Below are 26,724 nucleotides of genomic sequence, written 5' to 3' on the forward strand. Positions count from 1 at the left end.
TAAGGACCGTAGCCCACCAGGCTCTTCAGTCCATGGGGTTTCCATGACAGGAGCTCTGGAGTGGATTGCCGTTTCCTCCTCCAAGGGATCATCCTGACCCAGGGACTGAACCCGGGTCTTCTGCGTTGGCAGGCAGATTCTTTACCATGGTGCCAGAGAAGTTTACAGTATAGTGTTTTGGACAATTTAAATCTTATACTCTAGGAATGATTCTTAGAAGCTTTTTAAATGTTCAAATGGATTTGCCATTTTATTATATAGCACAGGAAATCTGAAATCTACCTTCACTAAGGAGGGGAAAGTGAAAGTCACTCAAGTTGTGTCCGACTCTTTGCGACCCCATGGACTATATGGTCTTTGGAATTCTCCAGACCAGAATACTGGAGTGGGAAGCCTTTCCATTCTCCAGGGGATCTTCCCAACCCAGGGATCAAACCCAGGTCTCCAGCATTGCAGGCGGATTCTTTACTGTCTGAGCCACCAGGGAAACCCAAGAAAACTGGAGTGGGTAGCCTATCCCTTCTCCAGCGGATCATCCCAACCCAGGAATCAAACCAGGGTCTCCTACATTGCAGGCAGATTCTTTACCAACTGAGCTATCAGAAAAGCCCCAAGGAGGGTAAAAGAGGGTTTAAAAAATATTTGAGAATATGCTACACACGTGGTGCTCTAGGCTAACTGCAAAGGGTTGGTTCTTAGCATTGTTCTCATGTAAGAAGTCATTTCCATTGTTAGTGTATGATACATGCTTGTCTTTAGTAAATACCCTGGTGTTAAACACTGTGCAGAAGTGTGCTTTGGTTTCATTAGGAGGTGACTCCTGGATTAATACTCTCAGAAAGCCCTGCCCTAGTGCATATGCCTAACGTCCCAGGGGGCTTGGCTTTTATTTATTTATTTTTCCTCTCTTTTTAAGACACTTGGACCCAAAGATTGAGACAGCTGGGACCTCCTCTGTTCAGAAAGGCATTTCTATCCGATGGCTTAATTAGTGTACATGGCACTTAGCTTCTACAGATACAACCCTGTGGTGGTGGTGGTTTAGTTGCTAAGTCGTGTCTGACTCTTGTGACCCCATGGACTGCAGCTCACCAGGCTCCTCTCCCAGGAAAGAATACTGAAGTGGGTTGCCATTCCTTTTCCAGGGGATCTTCCCAACCCAGGGATTGAACCCAGGTCTCCCACATTGTGGGCAAATTCTTTACCATTGAGCCACCGTGGAAGTCCCAAACCCTGAGTTACAAAGTTACTTATGTTATTGGTCTTCCTTTGACTTTGAAAAATTGTGTTATTGAGAATGAATGCTATTCATACTTCCATATTATACATTCTATTCCCCTCCCTTCCAAACAAAAAAAAAGTGAAAAATTAAAAGACACATAGAAGAGAAAGCAACAGCACTCTGGATTTATAATGTCAGAGTAAGTTTGGTTTTCAGAGTCAGAGTCTGAGGTTTTTGTTTTAATGCTTGTCTGTGTGTGAAATCGTCTTCTTTCCTCTTACTCCATTTGAGATTGCCAGAGTCATCTGTCAACAAGTGCGTCCTCAGTCTTTTTCCAAGTGCTGGGCTTGGTGAGGATTCAGTGATGGGTACACAAGATTTCTTCTGTTAAATATATACATTCTTTGGAATAGATCTGATACAAAGAAAGCAGATTACCTTTGTAAACTAGAAATATATGCTGCTTTGTTCATGAATCTTAAGCAGGATATCTGAGCAGACTCAGACCAATACTGAAATGCGCGAATCTAATAATTATTAAAAATAATTTCTTTGTTCATCTCCCTATTTTTTCATTTGAAATTAGTAGTTGATCAAAGATATTTCATAGATTAGCCTTTTTCACTTGGATAAGTAGCTAGATCCCAAACTGAAAGTATCAGGAAGCCTATTTTAAGGTTAATAGAACTATGTGTATATTTCATGTATCCTCTGTCTTCCTCAGTTCAGTTCAGTCGCCCAATTGTGTCTGACTCTTTGCGACCCCAAGGACTGCAGCACACCAGTCTTCCCTGTCCATCACCAACTCCCGGAGCTTGCTCAAATCCATCAAGTTGCTGATGGCCATCCAACCATCTCATCCTCTGTCATCCCCATCTCCTCCCACCTTCAATCTTTCTCAGCATCAGGACCTTTTCCAGTGAGTCACTTATTCACATCAGGTGGCCAAAGTATTGGAGCTTCAGCCTCAGCAACAGTCCTTCCAATGAATATTCAGGACAGATTTTCTTTAGGATTGACTGGTTGGATATCCTTGCAATCCAAGGGACTCTCAGGAAGAGTCTTCTCCAACACCACAGTTCAAAAGATCAATTCTCCAGGGCTCAGTTTTCTTTATGATCCAACTCTCACATCCATACATGACTACTGGAAAAATCATAGCTTTGACTATAGAGACCTGTGTCAGCAAAGTAATGTCTCTGCTTTTTTATACACTGTCTAGGTTTGTCATAGCTTTTCTTCCAAGGAGTAAACGTCTTTTAATTTCATGGCTGTAGTCACCATCTGCAATGACTTTGGAGACCAAGAAGATAAAGTCTGTCACTGTTTCCATTGTTTCCCCATCTATTTGCCATGAAGTGATAGGATTGGCTGCCATGAACTTTGTTTTTTGAATGTTGAGTTTTAAGCCAGCTTTTCCACTCTCCTCTTCTACTTTCATCAAGAGGCTCTTTAGTTCCTCTTCACTTTCTGCCATAAGGGTGGTGTCATCTGCATATCGGAGGTTATTGATATTTCTCCTTGCAATCTTGATTCCAGCTTGTGCTTCACCCAGCCTGGCATTTCACATAATGTACTCTGCATATAAGTTAAATAAGCGGGGTGACAGTATGCAGCCTTGACGTATTCCTTTCCCAATTTGGAACCAATCTGTTGTTCCATGTCCAGCTCTAACTGTTGCTTCCTGACCTGCATACAGATTTCTCAAGAGGAAGGTCTGGTATTCCCATCACTTTAAGAATTTTCCACAGTTTGTTGTGATCTGCACAGTCAAAGGTTTTAGCCAAGTCAGTGAAGCAGAAGTAGATGTTTTTCTGGAACTCACTTGCTTTTGCTATGATCCAAGGATGTTGGCAATTTAATCTCTGGTTCCTCTTCCTTTTCTAAGTCCACATGACCATCTGAAAATTCTCAGTTTCATGTACTGTTGAAGCTTGGCTTGGAGAATTTTGAGCATTACTTTGCTAGCATGTGAGATGAGTGCAATTGTGCGGTAGTTCGAACATTCTTTGATATTGCCTTTCTTTGGGATTGGAATAATAACTGACCTTTTCCTGTCTTGTGACCACTGCTGAGTTTTCCACATTTTCTGGCATACTGAGTGCAGCACTTTAATAGCATCATCTTTTAGGATTTGAAATAGCTCAGCTGGAATTCGATCACCTCCTCTAGCTATGTTCGTAGTGATGCTTTCTAAGGTCCACTTGACATTGCACCCTAGGGTGTCTGGCTCTCAGTGAGTGATCACACCATCATGGTTATCTGGGTTATTAAGATCTTTTTTGCATAGCTCTTCTGTGTTTTCTTGCCACCTCTTCTTAATATCTTCTGCTGCTTTTAGGTCCATATCGTTTCTGTCTTTTATTGTGCCCTACTTTGCATGAAATGTTCTCTTCGTATCTCCAATTTTCCTGAAGAGATCTCTAGTCTTTCCCATTCTATTGTTTGCCTCTATTTCTTTGCATTGATAACTTAAAATGACTTTTTTATCTCTCCTTGCTATTCTTTGGAACTCTGCTTTCAGATGGATATATCTTTCCTTTTTTCCTTTGCCTTTCGTTTCTCTTCTTTTCTCAACTATTTGTAAGGCCTCCTCAGACAGCCATTTTGACTTTTTGGATTTTTTTTTCTTGGGGATGGTTTTGATCACTGACTCCTATACAGTGTCATGAACCTCCCTCCATAGTTCTTCAGGCACTCTGTCTATCAGGTCTAATGTGAATCTATTTGTCACTTCCACTGTATAATTGTAAGGGCTTTGATTTAGGTCATACCTGAATGGTCTAGTGATTTTCCCTACTTTCTTCAATTTAAATCTGATTTTGCAGTAAGGAGATCATCATCTGAGCCACAGCCAGCCTCTGGTCTTGTTTTTGCTGATTTTATAGAGCTTCTCCATCTTCAGCTGCAAAGAATATAATGAGTCTGATTTTGGTACTGACCATCTATCTTCCCAGTGGGAAACAACAGTTGCTTATAGGTGGAGCTGGAATCTGGTATCCTGTAGAGCTTACAATGTTTAAATATGAAGGCATCTTTTGTTTTTGCTTTTATGTAATCTTTCTTTTTTAGTTTATTTATTTTTAGTTGAGTGGTAATTGCTTTACAATATTGTGCTGGTTTCTGCCATACATCAACATGAATCAGCCGTAGGTATATATATGTCCCCCGCCTCTTGAAGTTCCCTCCCACCTCCTGCCCTGCTAAGTTTATGAAAGTGAAAGTGAAGTTGCTCAGTTGTGTCCGACTCTTTGAGACCCCATTTGAGACCCCATGGACTAGCCTATCAGGCTCCTCCGTCCATGGGATTTTCCAGGCAAGAATGCTGGAGTGGATTGCCATTTCCTTCTCCAGGGGATCTTCCTGACCCAGGGATCAAACCCCGGTCTCCCACATTGCAAGCAGAGGCTTTACAGTCTGAGCCACCAGGGAAGCTCAAAGTTTAGAAAGGAATCCTAAAGAGGAGCCACTCCCAGTGTTATTAATGGGCTTGAAGGTAGGAGGGGTGAGTCCTGCCTCAGGCATCTTGTCCACTCCAGGCCCAGAGGGAAGCTCATGCTGTAGCCAGTGCTGGAAGTCGTGCCTGGGAACTGCACGCATTTGGCGACATTTCCTTTAGTTGAGTTGTGTGGTCCGGTCTGCTAGTGTTTGCAAAGTGGAGTGGGTCTCCTGGTTAGAAGGAGCCTCTGGGCACCCTCTCATTCCTGTTCTGCCCTTACAGGCCAACTTGCCCCTTCTGCAGCGTGAGCTCCTCCACTGCGCGAGATTGGCCAAACAGAACCCTGCCCAGTACCTCGCCCAGCATGAACAGCTGCTTCTGGATGCCAGCACCACCTCACCTGTTGACTCCTCAGAGCTGCTTCTCGATGTGAACGAAAACGGGAAGAGGCGAACTCCAGACAGGTGAGAGCAGGGAGGACCCCAGACCGGCCGCATGAGACCCCGTTTCACGTAGTGTTTCAACTGCTGGCTGACACTTCTTGCAAAATAATAAACTAGAGGGGCCGCAGGGAATCTTGCTCTGGCCCGGGGTGTTGCAGAATGATGCGTCTCTGGCCTGTGCAGGTTAAGCTTTGTTACTTGTAATTTTTTTTGTTGTTGTTTAATTGATCTGCAGCACTATGATAGTTGCAGATATACAATCTAGTGACTTGATTTTTCTGTGCATCACAAATCATCACCACTGTTGCTTGAAATGTTAAAGTAAAAGGTAAAGATGAATGACACTCAAACGTGCCAAGTGCCGCTGATGTTTATTAGACACACAGTCAGTACAGGCATCCCACATTTTATTGTGCTTTATTGCACTTCACAGACACTACTTTCCTTCCTTCCTTCCAGCCTTCCCCCCGCCCTGCCCTTCCTTCTCCCCTCTCTCCCTTCTTCCCTTCCCTCTTAAACTGAAGGTTTGTGGCAACCCTGCATGGAACTCATCTCTTGTCACCATTTTTATAAAAGCATTTGCTTATTTGGTTGGTGTCTCTGTGTTACGTTTCGATAATTCTCGCAATATTTCAAACTTTTTCATTATTATATTTGCTATGGTTATCTGTGGTCGGTCATCTTTAATGTTAACCATTGGTGTTTTTCAGAAATAAATTGTTTTTTAATTAAGGTATACACTCTTTTTACACATAGTGCTACTGTACGCTTAAGAGACTATAGTATAGTGTAAACAGAACTTTTATGAGCACTAGGAAGGAAAAAAAATTTTTTATGTGACTGGCTTTAGTTGCTTTATCATGGTGATCTGCAATTGAATATATAGCGTCTCCAAGGTATGCCTATATTAAACTTCTCATTTACTATATTATTCATCCAAAATGCATATTTTATTGTTCCAATAATTTATTATTCAAAGTTTTCTCAGAACATGATGGTTTTGAAATCTGGCCAAAACACAGTGCAGTAGCTGTTTAATTTGGATTTTGTATGAACTAAGAGAAAACTTCAGTGAAGCTAGTTGAACTGAATGAATCTAAGAGTTAAGTAATAGAACTAATAGGTGGCATTTTTTTCTGATAAATTTTATCTACCAGTCAATATTCATTCTACCAGATACTCTGTTCTCATAACTGAGAATTCTAGGAAATGTAAAATAAAGCCCTTCTCCATGAAACCTTACAAATTAGTTGTTGAATGAGGCATATACATGAAACTTCCAATGTACCTTATTAAAATGAGTTTCCTGAATATCTCAGCTTCATTTATAAATATTTTCTAATACAGAAATATGAAGTCTTATTAGCATCTTGCATTTGTAAAATATGGAGAATCTTAAAATGAAACTGTATTCAGAAACGTATTTGTCACATGCTTTGATTCCTCTTTTTATCCATTCACTCTTTCTGCGTTTTATCAGGCAAGAGTAGACCTGCCTTTGAAAGGTTAACACTCTGGCTCAGATTCATAGGAGCTTACGCTCCTTCTATCTGTGACCGACTTAGCTACCCTTAAATGTATTAGCTGCTTTGCAAATCAGAATGTTATTAAAAGCCAGCCAGTTTACATATAGTTATTACATAATCCTCTGTTAAGCAGTTTTTATGCTACAATCTCTGGAATTTTTCTCCTCATGACATGGGACCTCTTAACAGTTTAAAATCCTAAATCAAAGGGTTAAATGTTAGTTTACTTCTGACATCCTATAAACCCAACCTCCTTCCGTGACCTACCAACAGTGCTACTTTCTTATTTTTGCAAGCTATATTTTCATAGTCATATTTAAGCATTTGGTACTTTAGCTTCAAAGGCAGTGCTTAATCCAGGTGTCTGAGTGACATGTCCACGTGATGCTGAAAACCAGGAGGCAGCCCAAGGATAGATGATTCACATTTGTATTCCTGTCTGATCCTAACCTTTTACGCTGAAGGGAATCAGCCCTGTGTGCTGGTACTGAGATGCTTTAGCTCCATTTTCCCAGGACAGTGCAGTAAGGGAAGTTAGGGAGAGACTAGAAGGAAAATTGGGAAGGAGGACGTTTATTTGGGTGGAGGAAGGGATAACAGAGAAAGGTTTAGATGACTGTGATAAATGTGGAGGTAATCCTATAGCCAACATTAGACACGGACACAATCTATTCTAGAAACTTTAAATGCTAAGTAACTGTAACAGGCAGAATAAAAACTTGTTTTATCTGCTTCTCTGTATTTTCAGCCCTCTGTCCACTGTTTCTGTCCTAGTGTTTCATATGTGAATATCCTGTAACTTTAGACGTTTCTTGAACAGTATTGAGGTAAGCTTCCCAAGGTGCTAACATCGATGTAGAAACTTTTGTATGAATTCCACAGAAAATCGGCATTTTTGTTGCAAAGATGTGCACCTGTGTATGCATGCCTGTTTGTGTTCAGTCAGATAGAACTTTCTTAAAAGCCCTTTAGTCTTGTTCCCTTCTGGTTATTCATAGACAGTTGCTGGAGTCAGAATTCACACAGTTGCTCTTTGGCTGGAACATTCTTTTTGAGGTGGAACCCTAATGTGTGTGCTATAATGGAAAGATGGCAAATGGATTTCCTTAGAGTTAGGAGGAAGGGTAATGAGAATATGTTGTGTAAATACATTTGTATCTTGTGGGAATTTCATCAGAGCCAAGAAAATATGGGCCTCTACAGTATTTCTTTGCATATATTTTCTGCATCTTGTTTGCACATGCATTTTTCTCTTCTCCGGTTATTTATCTGTATATCCAGATCACTATATGAAATTTTATAGAGTATGGAGCTGTCTGACAGCAGAGCTTTTTTTGTTTTACTGAATGTTTTGTTGGTGCATATGGTCTGACATGGATGAGCAGCCACGGTGAGATTTTGGAGTCTATTAAACTGGCTCATTAAAAAGATCAATCTGTTTCTGTAATAACACTGGGAACCATCAGTCACTAAAAGAGGGAAAAACTGACACCTGAGGAGAAAACACATTTTGGTAATTTGTTCATGACATGTCATGAACAAAAGAGCACTCTATATTTTGTTTACAACTTTGGGGGTTTAAATTCTGTGATGATTGCTGATTTAATCTACTGAATAGTCCTCACGTATTTCAGGGATGGATTTTGGCAAATGTAACTTCTCATCCTTAAATATAATTGTCACTGGTTATATTTTTTCTTTTTTTAAAGCATTCCTGTTATTTACAGAGAAATGAATACTCTGGGGAAGTCTCTGAAATCTTTCTGTTTTTTCTGTACAGAACAGTAAAATTTATTCCACTTCTTCTTAAAAATACTTCTAGGGTGAGTCCCTGAACAACTATACTAGATTTGTAGGTCTGTGGTAGAATAACTTAGAACCCAAATGAGAAAGAAGACAGTTCATTTTAAAATCATGCTATTTTTTTTTTTCTAAATTATCAGGGAAAGCTAATAGAAAGTTCTGATTTCCATTCTTTGTTCGTATATAAAAGTTTGTTCATCTTGCCATTCAGTGATGGAAAAAGCTGAGGAAGGGAATGTTGTTGTTTAGTCACTGAATTATGCCTGACTCTTTTGTCATCCCACAGACGGTAGCCCGCCAGGCTCCTCTGTCCATGGGATTTCCCAGCCAAGAATACTGGAGCAGGTTGCCATTTCCTTCACCAGGGCATCTTCTCGACCCAGGGATCAAACCCACATCTCCTGCATTGGGAGGCAGGTTCTTTACCACTGAGCCACCAGGGAACCCCGAGGAAGGGCATACAAACTGTTTTTGGAGCTGGTTAAATGAAGTGACCAGTTTCAAACAGAGACTGAAATTTAAGAGCCCTCTTTAAAACTGCATACCAATGGTCTTGAGGACACAGTTTCAAGTAGGATGAGGAGGGAAAGAGCAGTTAGACAAAGGCTGCATTTTTTTGAGACTACAGAATAGAGAAAAATCACTGCATTTAAAAAGATACTTTTTTGTGTGTTAATTATCATTTGATCCCTTTTTCTCACTGCTTCGCTGTTGCAACATTTTGTCTTTAAAGTTGTGCTCTCACCTCTTATGGTGATTTTTCTGATGCAGAAACTTTCTGGCTTAAGAAATCAAATCGAGTGATCATTGATCTTATAAGGATAACACTGTCTCCACTATGTTCTTCCCCCTTTCAAGTGATTGACGTTAATTCTTAATCCCCTTTATCGATCTATGTATTTTTTATTATCATTTTAATGTAATTATGCTTTAAGTTACTCTCAGTTGAACACATCTTGATTTTTATTTTGAAATCCTCATGGTTGCATGAATGTGTATTTCCTCCACCCCCAATTATTAAACATTATTTTTTTTTTTTAGATTTTCTTGAGTTTTAGAAGTGTATAATTTGTCAGCTAGGAGAGATCTTATGGATTTACCAGGCCAGTCTTTTATCTTGAGGAAACTGAGACCCAAAGAACTTGCTTAAAGTTACAGGACTTCTTCATGGAGAAATCAGCATATTTATCAATACATACCTGAAATCTTCCAGTTGCACAAAATATGTTTTAATGTGCAGAATGTGAATAAGGAAAGTTCAACAAAGAATTATATCTTTTTTTCTCCTTACTTTCCCTCATTTTTTCTTCTCTATAATTGCTCATGTGGGCAAGTGTAACAGTTGAATGTACTGAGGTTTTGTAAATCTTTGTAAGGATAGATGATCCACAGTCAGCCTGGTTTCCTGCCTTACTGAGTAAATTAGAAAACACTGAATGTTTCAGGGTCATAAGGCAGTCGTTTTGAAACCGTGTTGTTGAATATATGAGATTTGTCAGCAATGTGCACAGCAGCTGAACCTGTTAGGTCCATTTTTTCCTTTACTGCAAAATGAATGAGATTTCAATATTTTTGTCGAATTGACTCTGCAAATAAGAATTGAATATTTATTATCTAGCGTGTTCAGTTTTCTATGAAAAATATAAGGAATTTATATCACACATTCTTGTTTCGTGTTGCATTTTTTATGCATTCATCAGTTTCAAGAAGAGAGGCATCATTCCTGTAGAAATGACTTTTTTTTTTTTTTATAATAATCACATCAGTTGTGGAGGCTCCTAGTGAAATAGTGTTTACATGATGAGGAAGATTACATAGTTGTCTAGAACATTTTGGTCTCCCGGTTCTGGCCCCAGTGTTGACTTTGCATAGATTCAGCCTGACCGGATAATATAGCTGAGCTCGCATGGCTTGTAAGAGGCATGGATGGGATTCTCGCTCCTAGGTTCTCTAACTTTGGTTCCCCATGCTCTTATAACTATGTTTGTAATACCATAGCCTCTGAACACCTCAGCTTGAAAAGCAAGCGCTTTAAGCTGTTGAATGCCAAGTACGTGTTAGACTCTTTATGTAGATTCTCTCATACAGTCCTCTCAGTAGCTCTGAAATAGCCGTCTTGTGACACATGTAGAGATTAAGCCTCGTGAGTTCATAGGGCCTGCAAATAGCAAAGCCAAAATTTGAAAGCAACTGCATAGCCCCTGCTCTTTCAAATGTACCTTCTGGAGTGGCTTTGTCTGCTTCTGATCTCCCATACCATTTTTGTACTCTTTTTAATGGTACCTGCCAAGTTCAGGTCCTATGTAACAGAATTGAAGCCTCGTATCTCTTATTAAACTGTGTTTATGGTAGAAGTTTGGCTTCCCTGGTGGTTCAGATGGTACAGAATCCATCTGCAGAACAGGAGACCCAGGTTCCATCCCTGGGTCAGAGAGAGTCCCTGGAGAAGGGAATGGCAACCCACTCCAATATTCCTGCCTGGAGAATCCCATGCACAGAGGAGCCTGGGGAACTATAGTCCATAGAGTTGCGAAGAGTCAGACACGACTGAAGTGACTTAGCATGCTCACACATGGCAAAGACTTTCTTGCTAGCACACTTTGAAAAGGAATTTAAGTCTACTGCTAAACCATAATCCGTGTTGGGAATCATGTCTTGCTTATTTTGGTATGTCCAGTTAAGCTCCAGATAATGCATGTCATACATGCCGGCTGTATAAAAATAAACAAAGCAAAACACCACAAAAAGCAACAATAAAACACTAGTTCAACAAATAATCAAAATTAAACTGAATACAGTCATTTTTAGTAGTGTAGCAAATGGTCTTTCCCCCAAGAGTCTTTTTTGCTTTCTTGTTTACTTTCTGTCATTTTAAAAGATGCATCCCTGAAACACCCACATCCGTGAAAACAACTCAGGAACAAAGTGCCGCGATTGATTCACTAACAAAAAACTAGAGGCCTCCAATTGGGATGTATAGATGACAGATTAGAATAAGAAAACATAGTTCCAGATAGCGGGAGCAGTAGCAGCTGACTACTTCAACAGTGGCCAGAAATGAGCAAAGATGAGGGGACAGCCACTCCCAGGCAGGTTGGCCAGCAGATGGAGAGCTCCAGGGACTTGTGTCCAAAGCTTTCCACCTTCTCCTTCGGGGAGAGAAAGCTCTGGGAACCTGTATATTGTAATCCTTAAAGTTCCAGTTATGGTGATTTTATCCAGACTGGCCAGCTTCCACCTGCATCCATCTTACTTACTCCAGAAGCTGTCAGCCCTCGTCTCAGGAAGTAATCTCCCGGGTGGTAGTTTAGCAGTAGCGAGCTGGAAGGCACTTCTTTCTGTGTGGCTCAGTAGTGATGGTCCTGTGTCACTCGGCGCTGCTTTTCACCATCTAAACATCCCACTTCCTGCAGGGTGATATTTCTACAAACACAGAAATCCCCACAGGTTGTCCTGAAGAATCAGGTCTGATTTTCTTTTTAAGGTAGCAGGGGAATCTGTAATGTATTTTGCTTCAGATGCATTATTCAACACCGCTAGAAGGTGGTTATGTAAAATTCTTATCTGAACTCACCTATTTCCTGAAGAGACTGTTTACTGAGTTGGGTTTTGAAAATACGATGCCATAAATGACTCTTCTCCCCCTGCCCTTTAATTCTACTGTCTAGTCCTTCTGTGGAAACCTTAAGAAACTGTATTTATTAGAAAAGGAAAGGGACATTTGTTTAAGATTAAGTCATTTATGTCTTTGAGCTTTTCTTCAACAGAACTGTCACCTCCTGAGATTTAGGCATAGACTACTTTCTAAAATACGAAAGTAAAGTTTTTTGTTTTTTTTTTTTAAAAAGGACCTGTGCCAGAGAAGAGACTAGCAGCAGGACTTGATTTGGAGCAGAAGGTTAGAGAATATAACTCTGCAGAGTTATAGAGTGACTTCTAGTTTCTATTTTGGTGGCTAAGTAGAAGGTGGCATAATTGACTGGTGTTGGAAGTATCAGAGAAAGACAAGGTTGGTTTAGACATGTGCCATTTGAAATACCTGTGGTCAAAGGGAGAAGTCAGTACCTAAGGCAGGTGTTTATTTGTAACAGGACTGACTTTTTAAGTTTCTTCCTTGCCATTCTTAGCTTTATTACGCTGTACCAATTTGCCTTTCCCTAGAATAATCTTTATAGTGCTGTTTTCCCCATTTAAAAAACATTTTAATCTCAAAAAAAAACTTGTGTTCCTGTCATACAGGGGATTGCTTGGTCCTCTTATTCTGATTATTGCCATGATCTTAATAATATATTTTCTTCATTCTTCCTCATTTCCATGTTACTAAGGGATCATTAGTGCATACTAGCCAATTATGACATTTAAAGTATTTTATATAGAGGAAAGTTTTTTAAAAAGCTTTTTTTTCTCAAATAAATCAGTTTACAGCCTCTCTGGCGAGGAGCTGAGAAAACAGCGTGAAGTGGGATAAGGTGTCAATTAAGTTGTCTCTTAAGTGTTTTTTTGTTTTTTTTAAACATGTTTTATTTCCTATTAGTTTCATTTTACTGGGCAAGAAACTCAAGCCAGAAAGTTAACTTTCCCAAGTTATCTCAAGGTCACACAGCTGAGTCCTGAAGAGTCCTCTGACAACCACAGACCCTGAGAGAAAAGTGATTGGAATCTAAATGTTGAAGTAGGTTATATTCAGAAAACTTTCTTGTGAAAAGGAGGTAGAAAATAAAAGCAAACCAAAAAAACTGCCTTCCAGAAACCCATGAGATGTGACAGACTTCCTACTAGAATTGGGGTCGTTTAGAGAGTATGTTGGTATGGGACAATGGATATTTGTTAGTTTTGCCTAACACATTTTGAGAAGGTAACAAATAAACATACAAATTTAGAATTTGCCCCCAAGCAATGACATATTGGTAGTTGTAAGCATTTCTAAGAAGCAGACAAACAAATAGCAATTAAGTTGTTTTGGTTAGCTTATATGGACATAACATTCTTTAAGTAGGGTTGGCTTTATAAGTAGCCATGAGTGATTGGAGGAAGTACCAGGGAGGCTTTTCATACCTTTGTTTCTATGGGCTGTTTGAATGTTTGAATGCTTTTCTGCTAAAATATTACCCTCCCTTTGTGAAGCGATGAGCTTTATTGTTTGAATTGTTACAAGAGTTATGAGACCCAGAATAGCGACTGTCCCTGCAGAGGTATGACAGAAATGACAGGACAGACCCAGGAGCTAGCTCTGCTTCTTAGGACCTTACTGTCCTTGTTTTTGGAGGGAAAAGAAGCTTCAGTGCGGGCTCGCTGAAGTAATAGCACTGATCAGAAGGCTGACCTGCCGGCAAAGTTAAGTAACATATCCAGCTACTTTGAAACTAGTACGATTTCTTCCAGTGATGTATGTTTTTATTATCTTTGAACAAGGAGACACAAAACCAGTGAGCTGAATTGGTTTTGACACAATTGGGTATTTAGAAATGATTTTATGTTTATATATTTAGGCTGCTAAAAGATATTTAGAGAATATTTTCTATTTCTGCATAAAAAATCAGCTATAAATAATATACTGTTCAAAGCACAAAGAAGTTCTCTGTTGGTTCAAATGGTTGACTGAGCCATAATTTGGCTAGTACACCATCAACTTTGTGTGTTTTGATCTACAAAACCATGACATTCTAAAAAATTATTCACTTATTTAAATAGAGGTATTGCTAAGTCCCTTTAGTTATGTCCGACTCTGTGTGACCGCATAGATGGCAGCCCACCAGGCTCCCCTGTCCCTGGGATTCTCCAGGCAAGAACGCTGGAGTGGGTTGCCATTTTCTTCTCCAATGCATGAAAGCGAAAAGTGAAAGTAAAGTCCTTCAGTCGTGTCTGACTCCTAGCGACCCCATGGACTGCAGCCTACCAGGCTCCTCTGTCCATGGGATTTTCCAGGCAAGAGTACTGCAGTGGGTTGCTACTGCCTTCTCCAAGATAGAGGTATAGTTGATGTGAAAACTTATAAAGTTTCAGGTATACAACATAGCAATTTATAATTTTTAAAGGCTATACTCCACTTACATAGTTATTATACAGTATTGGCTATATTTCTTGTGTTGTGCAAATGGCATTTAGAAATAAATATAGAATAATTGAATTGCAGAGTTTTCAAACTAGAAAGGACCTCAGAAATCATCCTAGTCCAGTGGTTTTCAAACTTGCTTTCAGCAGCTGACTTTTTCCTTAAAAAAATAGATTTAAAAATAGATTAAAATGATAAGTGGGTTCCTCTGGTCCTTTAAATCTTAATTGTTGGGGTAAAAGCTCTTTATTGCCAGCAGAATCCCTAGGCATTTCAGGTGACACAGTTTGAAAACCACTGATCTAGTCCAACCCTTTCATTTTACAGATGAGCAAACTGAGGTCCAGAGAGGTTAAGTGGCTTGCCCAAGGTCACACAGCTAGTCGTGGAAGAGCCAGGACTAAATCTCAGGTCTCTTGACTCCCAGTCCAGTGCTCTTTCCACTACACCACACTGCCAGTAAGGTAGGTGCTGTGTTGACATTATGTTCATAGCTACTAATAGTCTTCAGTATTTTCTGATTTATGCTGGAAATACTTATGCATTGCCTGTTGAAATATATTATTCAGAAATGTGTAGGATATGGAAATACAGATGAGAATCACATAATTATCCTCTTAGAAGATACATCTAGAAATCTTCTGTTCACTTTTAAAAATTATTTTAAGCAATACGTTTAGATAATGTTTGAGACCCTTTAGTCTGGTCAGTGATCAGTATGTATAGAGTCAGGATATTTGAGGGTCGACCCTTTGACAGGAGCAGCATTGAGACTTCTGTTGGATACTCCCGTGAGAACCGTGCCCTGCTGGCATTTCCAACGTTGGACAGTCTCCTGGTTGCAGAGCATCTTCCTCCAGCACGGGTTGGGCATGTATTCATTTCCCATTGAAGTCTGCAGTTTCCGCCAGTTCTTAATGTGCCTGCACCTTCGTTCTTAACCTAGTGTGTGCTGGTGGTGTATGCCTAACGGGGCATAAAGGATGGTTCATCATAGATGCCTCTTGCCCCCAATGATCTCAGTTGTCCAGTCAATTTCCACTCAGATCCCTCCAGTTTAATCAAAGGCTATCCCTGGGCACTAGGAAAGTGGGAAAAGTCTCTTAAAGTCTTTAAGTCTAACCCACCTACAATCAAAAAAGGGATGAAGATGGAAATTCCCTGGCAGTCCAATGGTTAAAAAAAAGCTTGCAGAAATCTGCTGCTTCTGTGACTTGGTCAAATTCTTAGGGGGACATTTCCCAGGAAAAAGAGATACTGCCACTGGTTAAGAATAGACTGATGGTCTTGTGAGGAGAGCCAGCTGCTAGGTAAAAATTAGTTTGGGAGCTGTGCCTCCAGTCAAACTGCCTGTGACACGTTCCTATCTTACTGAATATATTGAGTCAATCTGCTAGAGACACATTCAGCCAGAAAATATTTCTTTGACCCTACTTTCTGTTTAAGAATGTTAGAGCAATTATCAGGTCTCATTTACAGACGGTGTTCCTTCTGAAAGACATGTCCAGAGTTTTGTGTATCACATGATGAAAGGCAGACAGGGTGTGCCTGCCCTGGTCTAAGATCTGATGGCCTCAGACAGGCCCCTGCTGCGTCTGCACGTGTGTTTCCTCAACTTTGGCTCTGTATGACTGCTGATTATCTTGCTGGCCCAAGGAAATACCAGTCTGAGACATTACATTGTTTCATTTGCGTTAATTCAGTTTGATCAGTGCTTTTGAATAGAATTTTCTGAGATCATGGAAATGATCTGTATCTGTGTTGTACAATACAATAGTCACTAGCGGTAGGCAGCAACTAAACACGTGCAGTGTGGCTGTTGATACCTGAGAACTGAATTTTAAACTTTATTTAGTGTTAATTCACTTGTAATTTAAGCAGCCACGTGTGGGTACTGTGTTGAACCACACAGCTCATAGAAGTCAGATGCCAGGTTGGATCAGTGCAATAGATGTACCCAGAGAACTGAAGAGTGATGCTGTTGTACCTTGCTGAATTGCCAGATACAGTTGATCCGAGGGTAATTTGTTAGAAATCAAGTGTTCACTTTTGAAGGAAAGTGTTATCTACGGAGGAGAGAGCAGGCTTCCTCTTATTTGTGACCAAACCATACACGCCTCAACTGAAAGATGTTTACGGATTTGATGAAAAGTGGAACCTTTTCTCCTTTGTGCAGCCGTGGGATCATTGAGGCCTCCGCCTGGGTTTCAGTGAATCCTCACAGGTCTAGGCAGCTGAGTTTAGAAAATTTCTGGCCAGCGAAAAGAATATTCTGTTTATATTACAGGTTCCAAGTATCTGAACTGTGCTGTTTTCTGAGTCCATTATGAAAAGAAGGAAAAAAAAAAAAAAAACACCTCTTTTTCTTCCTCCCTCAGAACCAAAGAAAATGGCTTTGACAGAGAGCCTTTGCACTCAGAACATCCAAGCAAGCGGCCGTGCACTATTAGCCCAGGCCAGCGGTACAGTCCAAATAACGGCTTATCCTACCAGCCGAATGGCCTGCCTCACCCCACCCCTCCACCGCAGCATTACCGTTTGGATGATATGGCCATTGCCCACCACTACAGGGACTCCTATCGACACCCCAGCCACAGGGACCTCAGGGACAGAAACAGACCTATGGGTAAGACTGAAGGATCTCTTCAATTCTTAGGAGATGGTGTGCTCCAAGACTTGCATCCTTACTTGCATCCTTACTGCTCAGCTAAACTTCAGGCTTGAAATCTGTGATGGGGTAAAAATACTTCTTCCTGGTCTAATGTCTCCTTTATGAGAAAACTTCGTTGGTGTTAATATCTCTCTCAACAGCTGTGTTTTCTCTTACTTACAATCTTTGTGACAGCCGGTTATTTATTTATTTATTTATTTATTTTCCGAAGGGTGTGTATCTGCTGACCCCAGACAGGTCAACTGTGTTAACAAACACAAATTAAGTGTTTAGTGCATTTTTTTTTAAGTGTGAGAGATTTCATATGTAGTTGGCCTGCCACAACTATTTTTTACCAAATCAGTTTCTTTCATTGTTATCTTTTATTTTCAGATAGTCTCAAAGTTCATTTTGGTTTTCCCAGTCTCTGTGATAGTCTGTATTTGAAAAATATGATATGGTATTATGTCTATGACTTAAGTCAGCAGATGTTCTTTGAGGACTGATTTAGTACTTTTTTTTTCCAACATGGAAGTGCTAGTGATTCAATTTGGTGTTGACAATTTGGTCAAAGATCAGAATACCAAAGAAGGAATGAGTTTGGGTAAATATGTGTCCTGTTTGCCAGTGTCCATTCTTTTTTTGCATAAAACTGTTGGAAGTGAAGCATTTAGGAGACATGGTCTTCTAAAGAACCGGTGCTTGCCATGAAAAATGAGAAGGAAGACAAATAGGTAAGCTTTGATGCACAATCAGTGTTTGAGGTGATCGCATCGGAACACCGCTCTTGTTCCTGGGACTTCTTTAACTGTGTATCGTTGGCAAGTCAAGCTAGTGATAAATGGAGAGCAACACTCAGCCGTCTTTCTCATCTTTTTCCAACCCCTGTGTCCGTGCCAGGCCTGCTTTTCTTCTTAGCTGGTTGCTGAAAAACTTGCCTGGCCCAGATGGTCTGGTGGGTAAGATACTGGAAGCATCACGGGATGGAGGCCAAGTGGAAAAGCAGGACCTGGAGTTGAGGGGTCACAGGACTCAGGAAGCCTGGCCAGTTGCCCACCTGAGGGGTAGGACAGAGGTTTTTATAGCCCCAGGCAGAGGGAGCGTGGTGAGCAGAGGTTTATGTTAGACTTCTGTCTCTTTTTGCCTTAGAAAACCCAGCCCTCCAAATGTTTAGAAAACAGAAAGTGTGAGTCAGGTTGAAGGCAGGGGTGATGGGGGGCCTGGATGTGAGATAGTAAAATAGTAGCTTCACTTCCCCACAATAGTCATTTTGTGCATTTATAAAGTGTGTCAGACAAATAACTAAGCATATGATTTATGCTTTTTTAATAGTCAATCCGTCTGATGTTCCCCAAGGTACCATTTCGAAGAGCTCTCAAAAATGGTTATGTTTTTTCTCTGTCTGGATTGATATTTTGACCCTGAAATCAAATGTGATAACAACTTCCTTGCTCTCAAACCATGATTGCTCATTTTCAAATAGAGGTGGAGTCACCAGGTCATTGTAAGATCAAAAGATACCCTATTTTATAGGTGGTAGGAAATGGCCTGTTTCTTAGGCAGTAAGTTCTATTTCATGAAATATAGCTTATAAAACTAATAGTGCTAATCTCTATAAATATATGCAACTACTTAACCATCCCTGAAGTCTGGCAGAGTTTAGTGTGTTTTAAAGTAAAGTCTTGATGTATGAGTAACAAATTATGGTGTTACAGCAGGCTGTTATTTTGAGAATATAAAAATGGTCATACTCAGACACAGAGGACAGGCTTGTGGACACGAGGAAAGAGAAGGTGCGATGAATGGAGAGAGTAAAATTGGAACATATATGTTACCATATGTACAATTAGATGGCCAGTGGAGATTTGCTGTATGACACAGAGGGCTCAAATCCAGGGCTCTGTGACAACCTAGAAGGGTGGGATGGGGTTGGCGGAGGAGGGAGGCTCAAGAGGGAGGGGACATGTGTATACCTATGGCTGATTAATGTTAGTATATGGCAGAAACCAACACAATATTATAAAGCAGTTGTCCTCCAGGTAAAAAATACATGAATTTAAATTTAAGAATTGTCATAAATGTATACTTGGTCTGGTACGATTTATAAATGTTTATTATATGTAGAGACATGTACCTGCTTGAATATTTTAGTAAAATAGCTTTACAGGCAGCATTAGTTTATAAATAAGCTTAGAGTTTTAGTAAGGAATTGGGAAAGACTCAACATTAGTGTCAAATGAAACTGTTTTAATGAGTTTGAATTGTTTTCCTCTAGTACATCCCTCTGGTATTATGGCTATAAATAAAAATTGTGTAGTGATAAATCTTTTAAGTATCTAAAATAGAGAAATTAATAAATGGAAATTTTTGAGTTTTTTTTTTTCTTTTTAAAGATTTGGCTCTATACAACAAAGTGTTCAAAAACAGCAAAAAAAAAAAAAAAATTAGACCTATGTTTCTTCACCAGGTACTTGGACTCAAACATGTTTCTAATGTATGTATTATTTTTCTGTTGTTGTTAAATGAGATGCTGCTTAGCACTGTTCCATAATTGGCTGTTATCCCATTAGCCTAAAACATCCTGTTGATCATTATTATTACTCCAGGTGTTAGAGCTCACATCACTATTGATATAATCTGCTGAATTTTTGAAACTTTTAAGATCTCTGAAGTTCTTGGCCTTATATAGGCAAATGTAGTAAGATGCCTCTATCACAAAACCACACATTTATATCATTATCACTCTCCAGTTGTTTTCTATGATGCTTCATTTCAGGCAGTCCTTTTCCCCTAAAACACAAGCAACAAATAAATCAACAAAAATTACATATCTGCAAACATTTCAACTTGAAATTGTCACAACAGAGAAATAACTAAATATTACTCTTTTCCAATGTCTTTTCTATTATGCAGATTATTAAAACTTATTTGCAATTTTACTTTTTTACCAATAGATGGCATTGACAATTTTAGCTTTAAAAATGTATTTCAGAGTATAGTCTAACTGGAGAGGAATGGTGTATTTAGTCTGAGAAAGCTGTCATACACTTCCATCAGTTATAAATTAAATCGTATTTCATGGTTGGCTGAAAAAAGTCATGTGACTCATTATCTTTATTTCACTGAATCAGCTAAAATGGAATTTCTAACCACTCAGATTTCACAAAAAGTGGCATGCAGTATCTCATAACTTTTGTTGTTCAGTTGCTCAGTTGTGTCCCACTGTTTGCGACCCCGTGGACTGCAGCACGCCAGGCTTCCCTGTCCTTTACCATCTCTTGGAGTTTCCACAAACTCATATGCATCGAGTTGGTGATGCCATAACTTTTTTTAAATTGTTTTAATTCCTACTATAACTCCCTCAGAAAAAGAGCCTAGGTGTCTAGAAGCCTAACCTGTGCCAAACTTAATTTGCTCTTCAGAGTAACAATGTAAGAAACAGCAACCAAAACAAAGTTTTAATTATTTAAAATGGGAAGTGTTGCCATAGCTCAGTGCCTTTCCTTTATAGTAGAAGATGCCTATTTTACACATCCTGATTTTGTCAGAAGAGCCACACGTTTCTAGGTATCTCTGATCATAACTGTCCCTTTAACAAGACACATTTTCTATTTTGATAAGTATCCTGGCTAATTTCTTATGTTCATTATTGTTCTCACTTGGTGTTTTCTTACTGCCTTTTCATGGTAGCATCTCCACTAATGCTGAAGAGTGTTAATATTTGTGCTGTGGATTGCAAATTAGGATTTTTAGTTTCTTGGCTAGGATTTATGATATCTGTCCAAAATGATATCTAATATATTGATTTTTCTTTATTTTTAAATTTTTGGCAAGTTGAGTGAGTATATTTTGCTTTTATGTTATGGCCTAATTTTAACATGAAAGTGAAAGTGAAAGTTGCTCAGTCGTGTCCTACTCTTTGCAACCCCATGGACTATACAGTCCATGGAATTCTCCAGGCCAGAATACTGGAGTGGGTAGACGTTCCCTTCTCCAGGGCATCTTCCCAGCCCAGGGATCGAACCCAGGTCTCCTGCATTGCAGGCGGATTCTTAATCACCTGAGCCATGAGGGAAGCCCAATTTTAGCATGAAAATGTATTTAATAGGATTATGTTGATTTTTACTATGCTCAAATGTGGACTAGTTTAACCATGCTTGTTTTAGAAAAGCATATCCCTATCCATGTAAAACAAATTATGCCGTCTTCATTATTAATGCAGGAAAGCCACACTTTGAACTTAATGTCTACTTGTGGTTTCCTGTATTTATTAAGATTCAGGATATATTTATAGTTTCACTTAGGGAATATTATATGGATAACTGGCTCAGGGCTTGGTGTCATTTTACTCTCCATATCCTCATGTGTAAAAGAAGTGGTTCTGACCAGATGACCTCTAAAATTTCTTCTAGTTCTCACATTTTATCATTCTATGAGGGACCTATTAAGTAATTCTGTATCTGAGTATGATTCATGTCTGCATTCAAAAATCGAATATGTTTTCGCATTGCTTAGTTTGCCCACATAGTCTTTGCTAAGTGCCTCTGCACATATGGATTATGTTCTTAATGTTTTCGGGTGATTCAGCCTTCTCTGTATTTGTAGGGTTGCATGGCACACGTCAAGAAGAAATGATTGATCACAGACTAACAGACAGAGAATGGGCAGAGGAATGGAAACATCTTGACCATGTAAGACGTCCGTAATCATTTAGGTTAAAAAATGTTTTGAAAACAACTGGAGTGAAGTGACATGATAAAATAAAAGTGTGGGGGTTCTGAAACTGTTTTCCGCCATCCTTGAAAAATAATACGTGAGAATGTTTAAAGTAGAATATAGGATTTGATTTCTAAATCAGGTCAATGTATGGCAAAAGCACTACAATATTGTAAAGTAATTAGCCTCCAATTAAAATGAATAAATTTATATTTAAAAAAAGTATCAAAACCACTTATATGAGAGAAATGTTTGGATCATTGAAAGGAATTCCTAGAGCCGTATTGATGAATGAGCTACTGTTTTACTTGGGGAGAGTCATTTGGTTTATCCAGTAATGGGATTAGTATTTGGAAGTATGGGTTAACTTCAGCTAAAATCTCTCTGTCATGCCTCCCACATTTTATTCTCATTACTGTTGAACCTACTCATCTATTGGGTCTGTTTCCAATCTAACCTTTGAAAATATTAGAGGCCTTCAGAATGAACTAGCATTCTTCATTGCCCTAAAGTAGTTTGTTTGGCCGCCCACCAAGGCCTTGGAGTTGCGGTGATTGATCTGCATTTCCTTTCTCCCCTTGCCCGTCTCTCCCCCAGCTGTTAAACTGTATAATGGACATGGTAGAAAAAACAAGACGATCTCTCACAGTACTAAGGCGATGTCAGGAAGCAGACCGGGAGGAGCTGAATTACTGGATCCGGCGGTACAGCGACGCTGAGGACTTAAAAAAGGGCGGCAGCAGTAGCAGCAGCCACTCCAGGCAGCAGAGTCCTGTCAATCCAGACCCAGTGGCGTTAGGTATCTTTTCTTCAGATGGACATACTGAACAGATATATCTTATGCTATTAATACTGCTTTTATTTTTAATTTGTCTCGGCAAAAATAAAGGCGCTGCAGAGAATTGTAGAACAATAAATACTTTATATCCTCAAATACGTCTTGTCTGTTAGGCAGATTGGTATAGAAAGGGTCAGTCACAAAAATTAGACTCCTTTTGTAGGTTAATGTGTTGGGCTGATGAGCAAACTTCCAAGCTGGACCAGAATTTCATGTACATCACTAAAATGTATGCTCCTTCATAATGCAGCTCTTTGGACCCTGTCTCCAACCTACAAAAACAAAGTCTCTGGGAGTGGGCTTGGAGTCTGTAGCACTCTGTCTTGGGATTTGTGCTGTACCTCAATGTTTGAGAGCACTTTATCTCAAAACCAACCCAAGAAGAGACCTAAGGGCTTTGTCATTTGCCCACCGACACTGGAAAATTAGTGATAAAGATATGGCTCTTCCATGATCTTAACGATTGCTTAATCATGATTTTATTAATTCTAGTAACTTACAGGACTATTAATGTAGCCATGCTTTAGAAGTTTAATGCTAACATGTAGCTATAGTTGGTACTGATATTTGAGAATTGCTGGGGTTATAAATAGAATGTAATCCTAAGTATTTGGCAAGAAACTTTGAAGCTAAAATAATTTTTGAGTGACCTGTGGACTTTTTCCGAATTTAATAATAAGCTACTGTCATTTACATTGCTGGCCATTACTTGTATATACAGTCTGAGTCAACTTAATTAAGGTGGATTTGTGTTGATCCTTATTTTCTCATCTCATTTTCTTAAGTGTTTAGTCCCACACCTGTTACCTAGCTTAGGTTAAGGTACAGTCTGCTGTAAAAACAAAACTAATTACACATGTGCAGATTAAGCTCGTGACTTTGGCCTCATTATCAACTGTGGCTGATTATCAAAAATTTAAAATTTGAAGTATATTATCTGACTGTTGATCACATTATCTTTTTTTTATTCAAATGATTTTTAGTCAATAAAATTTCCTTTGCATTTAGGTTTGTGGATTCTTGCTAATCCCTGAATGATGAATGTCTATTGCCATAAGTATTAAATACAGGAGGATTCCAAGTCATTTAATTAACCGAACAAACATTCTGCAGTATATTTTAAAAATAAAAGTGTTATTTCTTAGGTTATGTTAAGGCAAGCAATGAAGATAGGTTTAAGTTTAATTTGAATCAACATTGGTTCCAAATAAAACTAGAATAAGCATCTTATTTTTTACTTCTGTATTGTGAACCAAAATTAGTAATATAAAGAGGATATTTATAATCATTCAATCTAGACGAAAATTGAGAGCCTTAAACAAAACTTTAAAATATCCATTTTACCTGGCTCTGTTGAAGAAATTCATCAAGTCAGTGCTTATTTTTTGTGCCTGGCTTACTGTGTACCACGCATGGTACACAGTACTGCTAGGTACTGCAGTAAAGGAAAAAGTTTCTTAATTCCATCCTTTGAGGAATTTTTGAGCTAGTGGAAGAGATAGGCAAGGAGACAGCTAGTAGTCGTACCAGCAGGCCACTCAATTCAGTCCCCTGCAGTGACAAGATTATTATCTGCTGTCCATTGTAAAAGAGAAATTTCAGAAATGGATAATGTTTCAGACCTATGTGAGTTATTTATTCAGCACACTGCACATAGGACCATTACCATATAGTCACATATAGTGAAGCCTTCTAGTGATACAGGCATACATCATTCTTGAGAAGGCAGGTTTACATAATCAAAAGAATAAACTTGGTTTTAAAAATTTCTTCTTAAGCATACACAAATCACATTACTTTTAATGATGCTTAATGAATTCCTATTTTTGGTAAAAGAGATTGCTTTGGTTTTAAGCTTTTATAGGTTGTATTTTTCAAAAGACTACAAGTAGTTCATTTCTTTGTGGAGACTCTGTTAAACAAACAGTCCTGTTCTTTAGGGACACTGAACCCTAGATTGCCTTTCAAAGAAACCTATCACAGCGTCAGAGAGAACCCGTCAAGCGTCATACAACATGCAAGTTTTAGCATCCAGCAGTTATTTCACTGGTGTCTTTTGCTAATAGATTCCCGAAGTCTTTAAGTCCCATCTATCTTGTGTGCTGGGCTGTGGCTATAAATAAGGCAGGTAGTTTGTAATCATGGAACACGGTCCTTTACATTAAGTGCTTTCTGAGGTTTTCTCTTAGGCTTTGGAGTCAAATGTATTAGTGTGTGTAATTAAAGGATTGGAGATATTAGCTGATAAATTTATTTCATGCCTCTGAAAAGTGTGTGGCAGGGTGTGTGTGTGTACAAATAGAGATACGGATGTGCTTATATCTTTACGTACCTGAAGAGCTCCATATCCTATGTTAATTTTGTATGTGTTTCTTTTATCCTGATTCTCTCAATCCTTAAGTTGTTGTCTGATTTCAAATGAGACCTTCAGAATAATGTTATAGAAGATATCTTTAGTTCAAAATATTGCCATAGTCCTACCCCTGTCTTGGAAATAATGGCACCATTATTCATACATTCATTTGTAGCATTTTAATTGTATTTGGTGATTGTACAGAGAAGAATGTAACTTCTTTGACTTGTGTTTGTTAAATTCATTCTGATTCTCACTTTTGAAATATATCTATAGTATTAAGTCAGTGTGAGAGATTAGTAAGACAATATGATTAATCTATTATTAATTGAATTTGGGGAGTTTCCCCCAGATATTAAGTAAAGACTGTTTTAAATGAGTAGCCTCTTGAACAGTTTTATAACAGAACACACTAAGTCCACAATATTATCTATACTCTTTAAGGAAAAAAATAGGTAATTACCCTGAAGAACTTTTGAAATAATGTACTTTGCCTTGAAATAATACACTTTTTCTTGACATAATGGATTTTCATTATTTACATTATTATTATAACTCACTTGATGTCCAGGGAGAATTCCAAATATCCAAGTCTTAAGAAAATTAGAAGACTATTTTTTTAAGCAGTTGTCTCTATTTTCAAAGTATGATTTGTTCTGCATACATTTTTCACAAAGAGCAAGTTAAGGCAATCAGAATGGATGATTTCATCACTGAAGTAGAATTGCTTTTCTACGTAGAGATGGGTGGGTAGCTGCTGCGTGGTGATTCCCGTGCTCTCCGAGGGCTTGTCAAGGCCACTGTGGTTCTGCTCTTCTTTGCCCTCATTTCCTTTTTCTTGCAGTATGCTGTTCACTCCTGACATTTGATTTCCTTTAAATTGCTTTCTTTTTACTGCCTTTGGACTATTCTAGAATCTCTGCGCAGCTTATCCTTTATTTGTCTGCCCTCTTTCTGTGATTCTCAAGTCTTCTGTATCATTAGAGAAAGTTAAAATAATTATCCAATGATGGATTTAAGACCAGTATTGGAGACTGAAGCTGAAAACTCTGAAGTATGAATGCATTTTCCTGTGTTTTTTTGAATGTTTGAATATTGTGAAGAGAGGCTATGAAGTGGAGAACACACCATCGTTACATGTTGTTAAAGGTTTTATCTCTAGCCATGAAGATACGTGCCAGAAAGATTTTTGTTTTAAAGGAAACGATTAATCAACTTGATTGTTCACAGAAAGTTTAGAAATTCAGACGTTTGTTGAATTAATACTACCTCCTGCCTAAAGCAGATTGGAAGAGAAATTAAAATGTCTTTGGCTGACAAGTTTTATCACAGAATTGTAGAGTTTCTCATTACTGTCTAAAGGCTCCCGAATTTTGCATGAAAGTTAAAGGCACAGGGTCTGAGCAGATGTCTGGATCTGAATCCCTGGTTCTTCTCACTAGTTTTGTTGACCTCTGGCAAGTAACTGTGTGCCTCAATTTCTTCATCTGATAGAGATGGTAACAATACATATTTCATAGGTGTTTCTGTATTAAAGTAGTTAACAATTATAAAACATGGGATAGTGCCTGACATATAGTAGATGCGACCTAAATAATGTCTGTCGTGCAACCTCAGTTTAGAGAGTAGCGAGAAGCACATAAATTTAGTGTTTTTGCTTGGCATCCAAGTTTCTGAAGTTT

General features: G+C 38.8%; 1 protein-coding gene across 1 annotated transcript in view; it reads left to right on the forward strand.

Annotated features, from left to right (window-relative positions):
- Positions 1–26,724, forward strand: part of RUNX1T1 (RUNX1 partner transcriptional co-repressor 1) — a 149,923-nt gene that overhangs the window by 98,138 nt on the left and 25,061 nt on the right. The window contains 4 exon segments of the mRNA XM_068983723.1: positions 4,944–5,125; positions 16,864–17,111; positions 21,741–21,826; positions 22,449–22,650. Of these exon segments, the coding sequence (XP_068839824.1) occupies positions 4,944–5,125; positions 16,864–17,111; positions 21,741–21,826; positions 22,449–22,650 (718 nt within the window).

The sequence above is a fragment of the Capricornis sumatraensis genome, chromosome 11, assembly GCF_032405125.1.
Source record: "Capricornis sumatraensis isolate serow.1 chromosome 11, serow.2, whole genome shotgun sequence".
Lineage (NCBI taxonomy): Eukaryota > Metazoa > Chordata > Mammalia > Artiodactyla > Bovidae > Capricornis > Capricornis sumatraensis.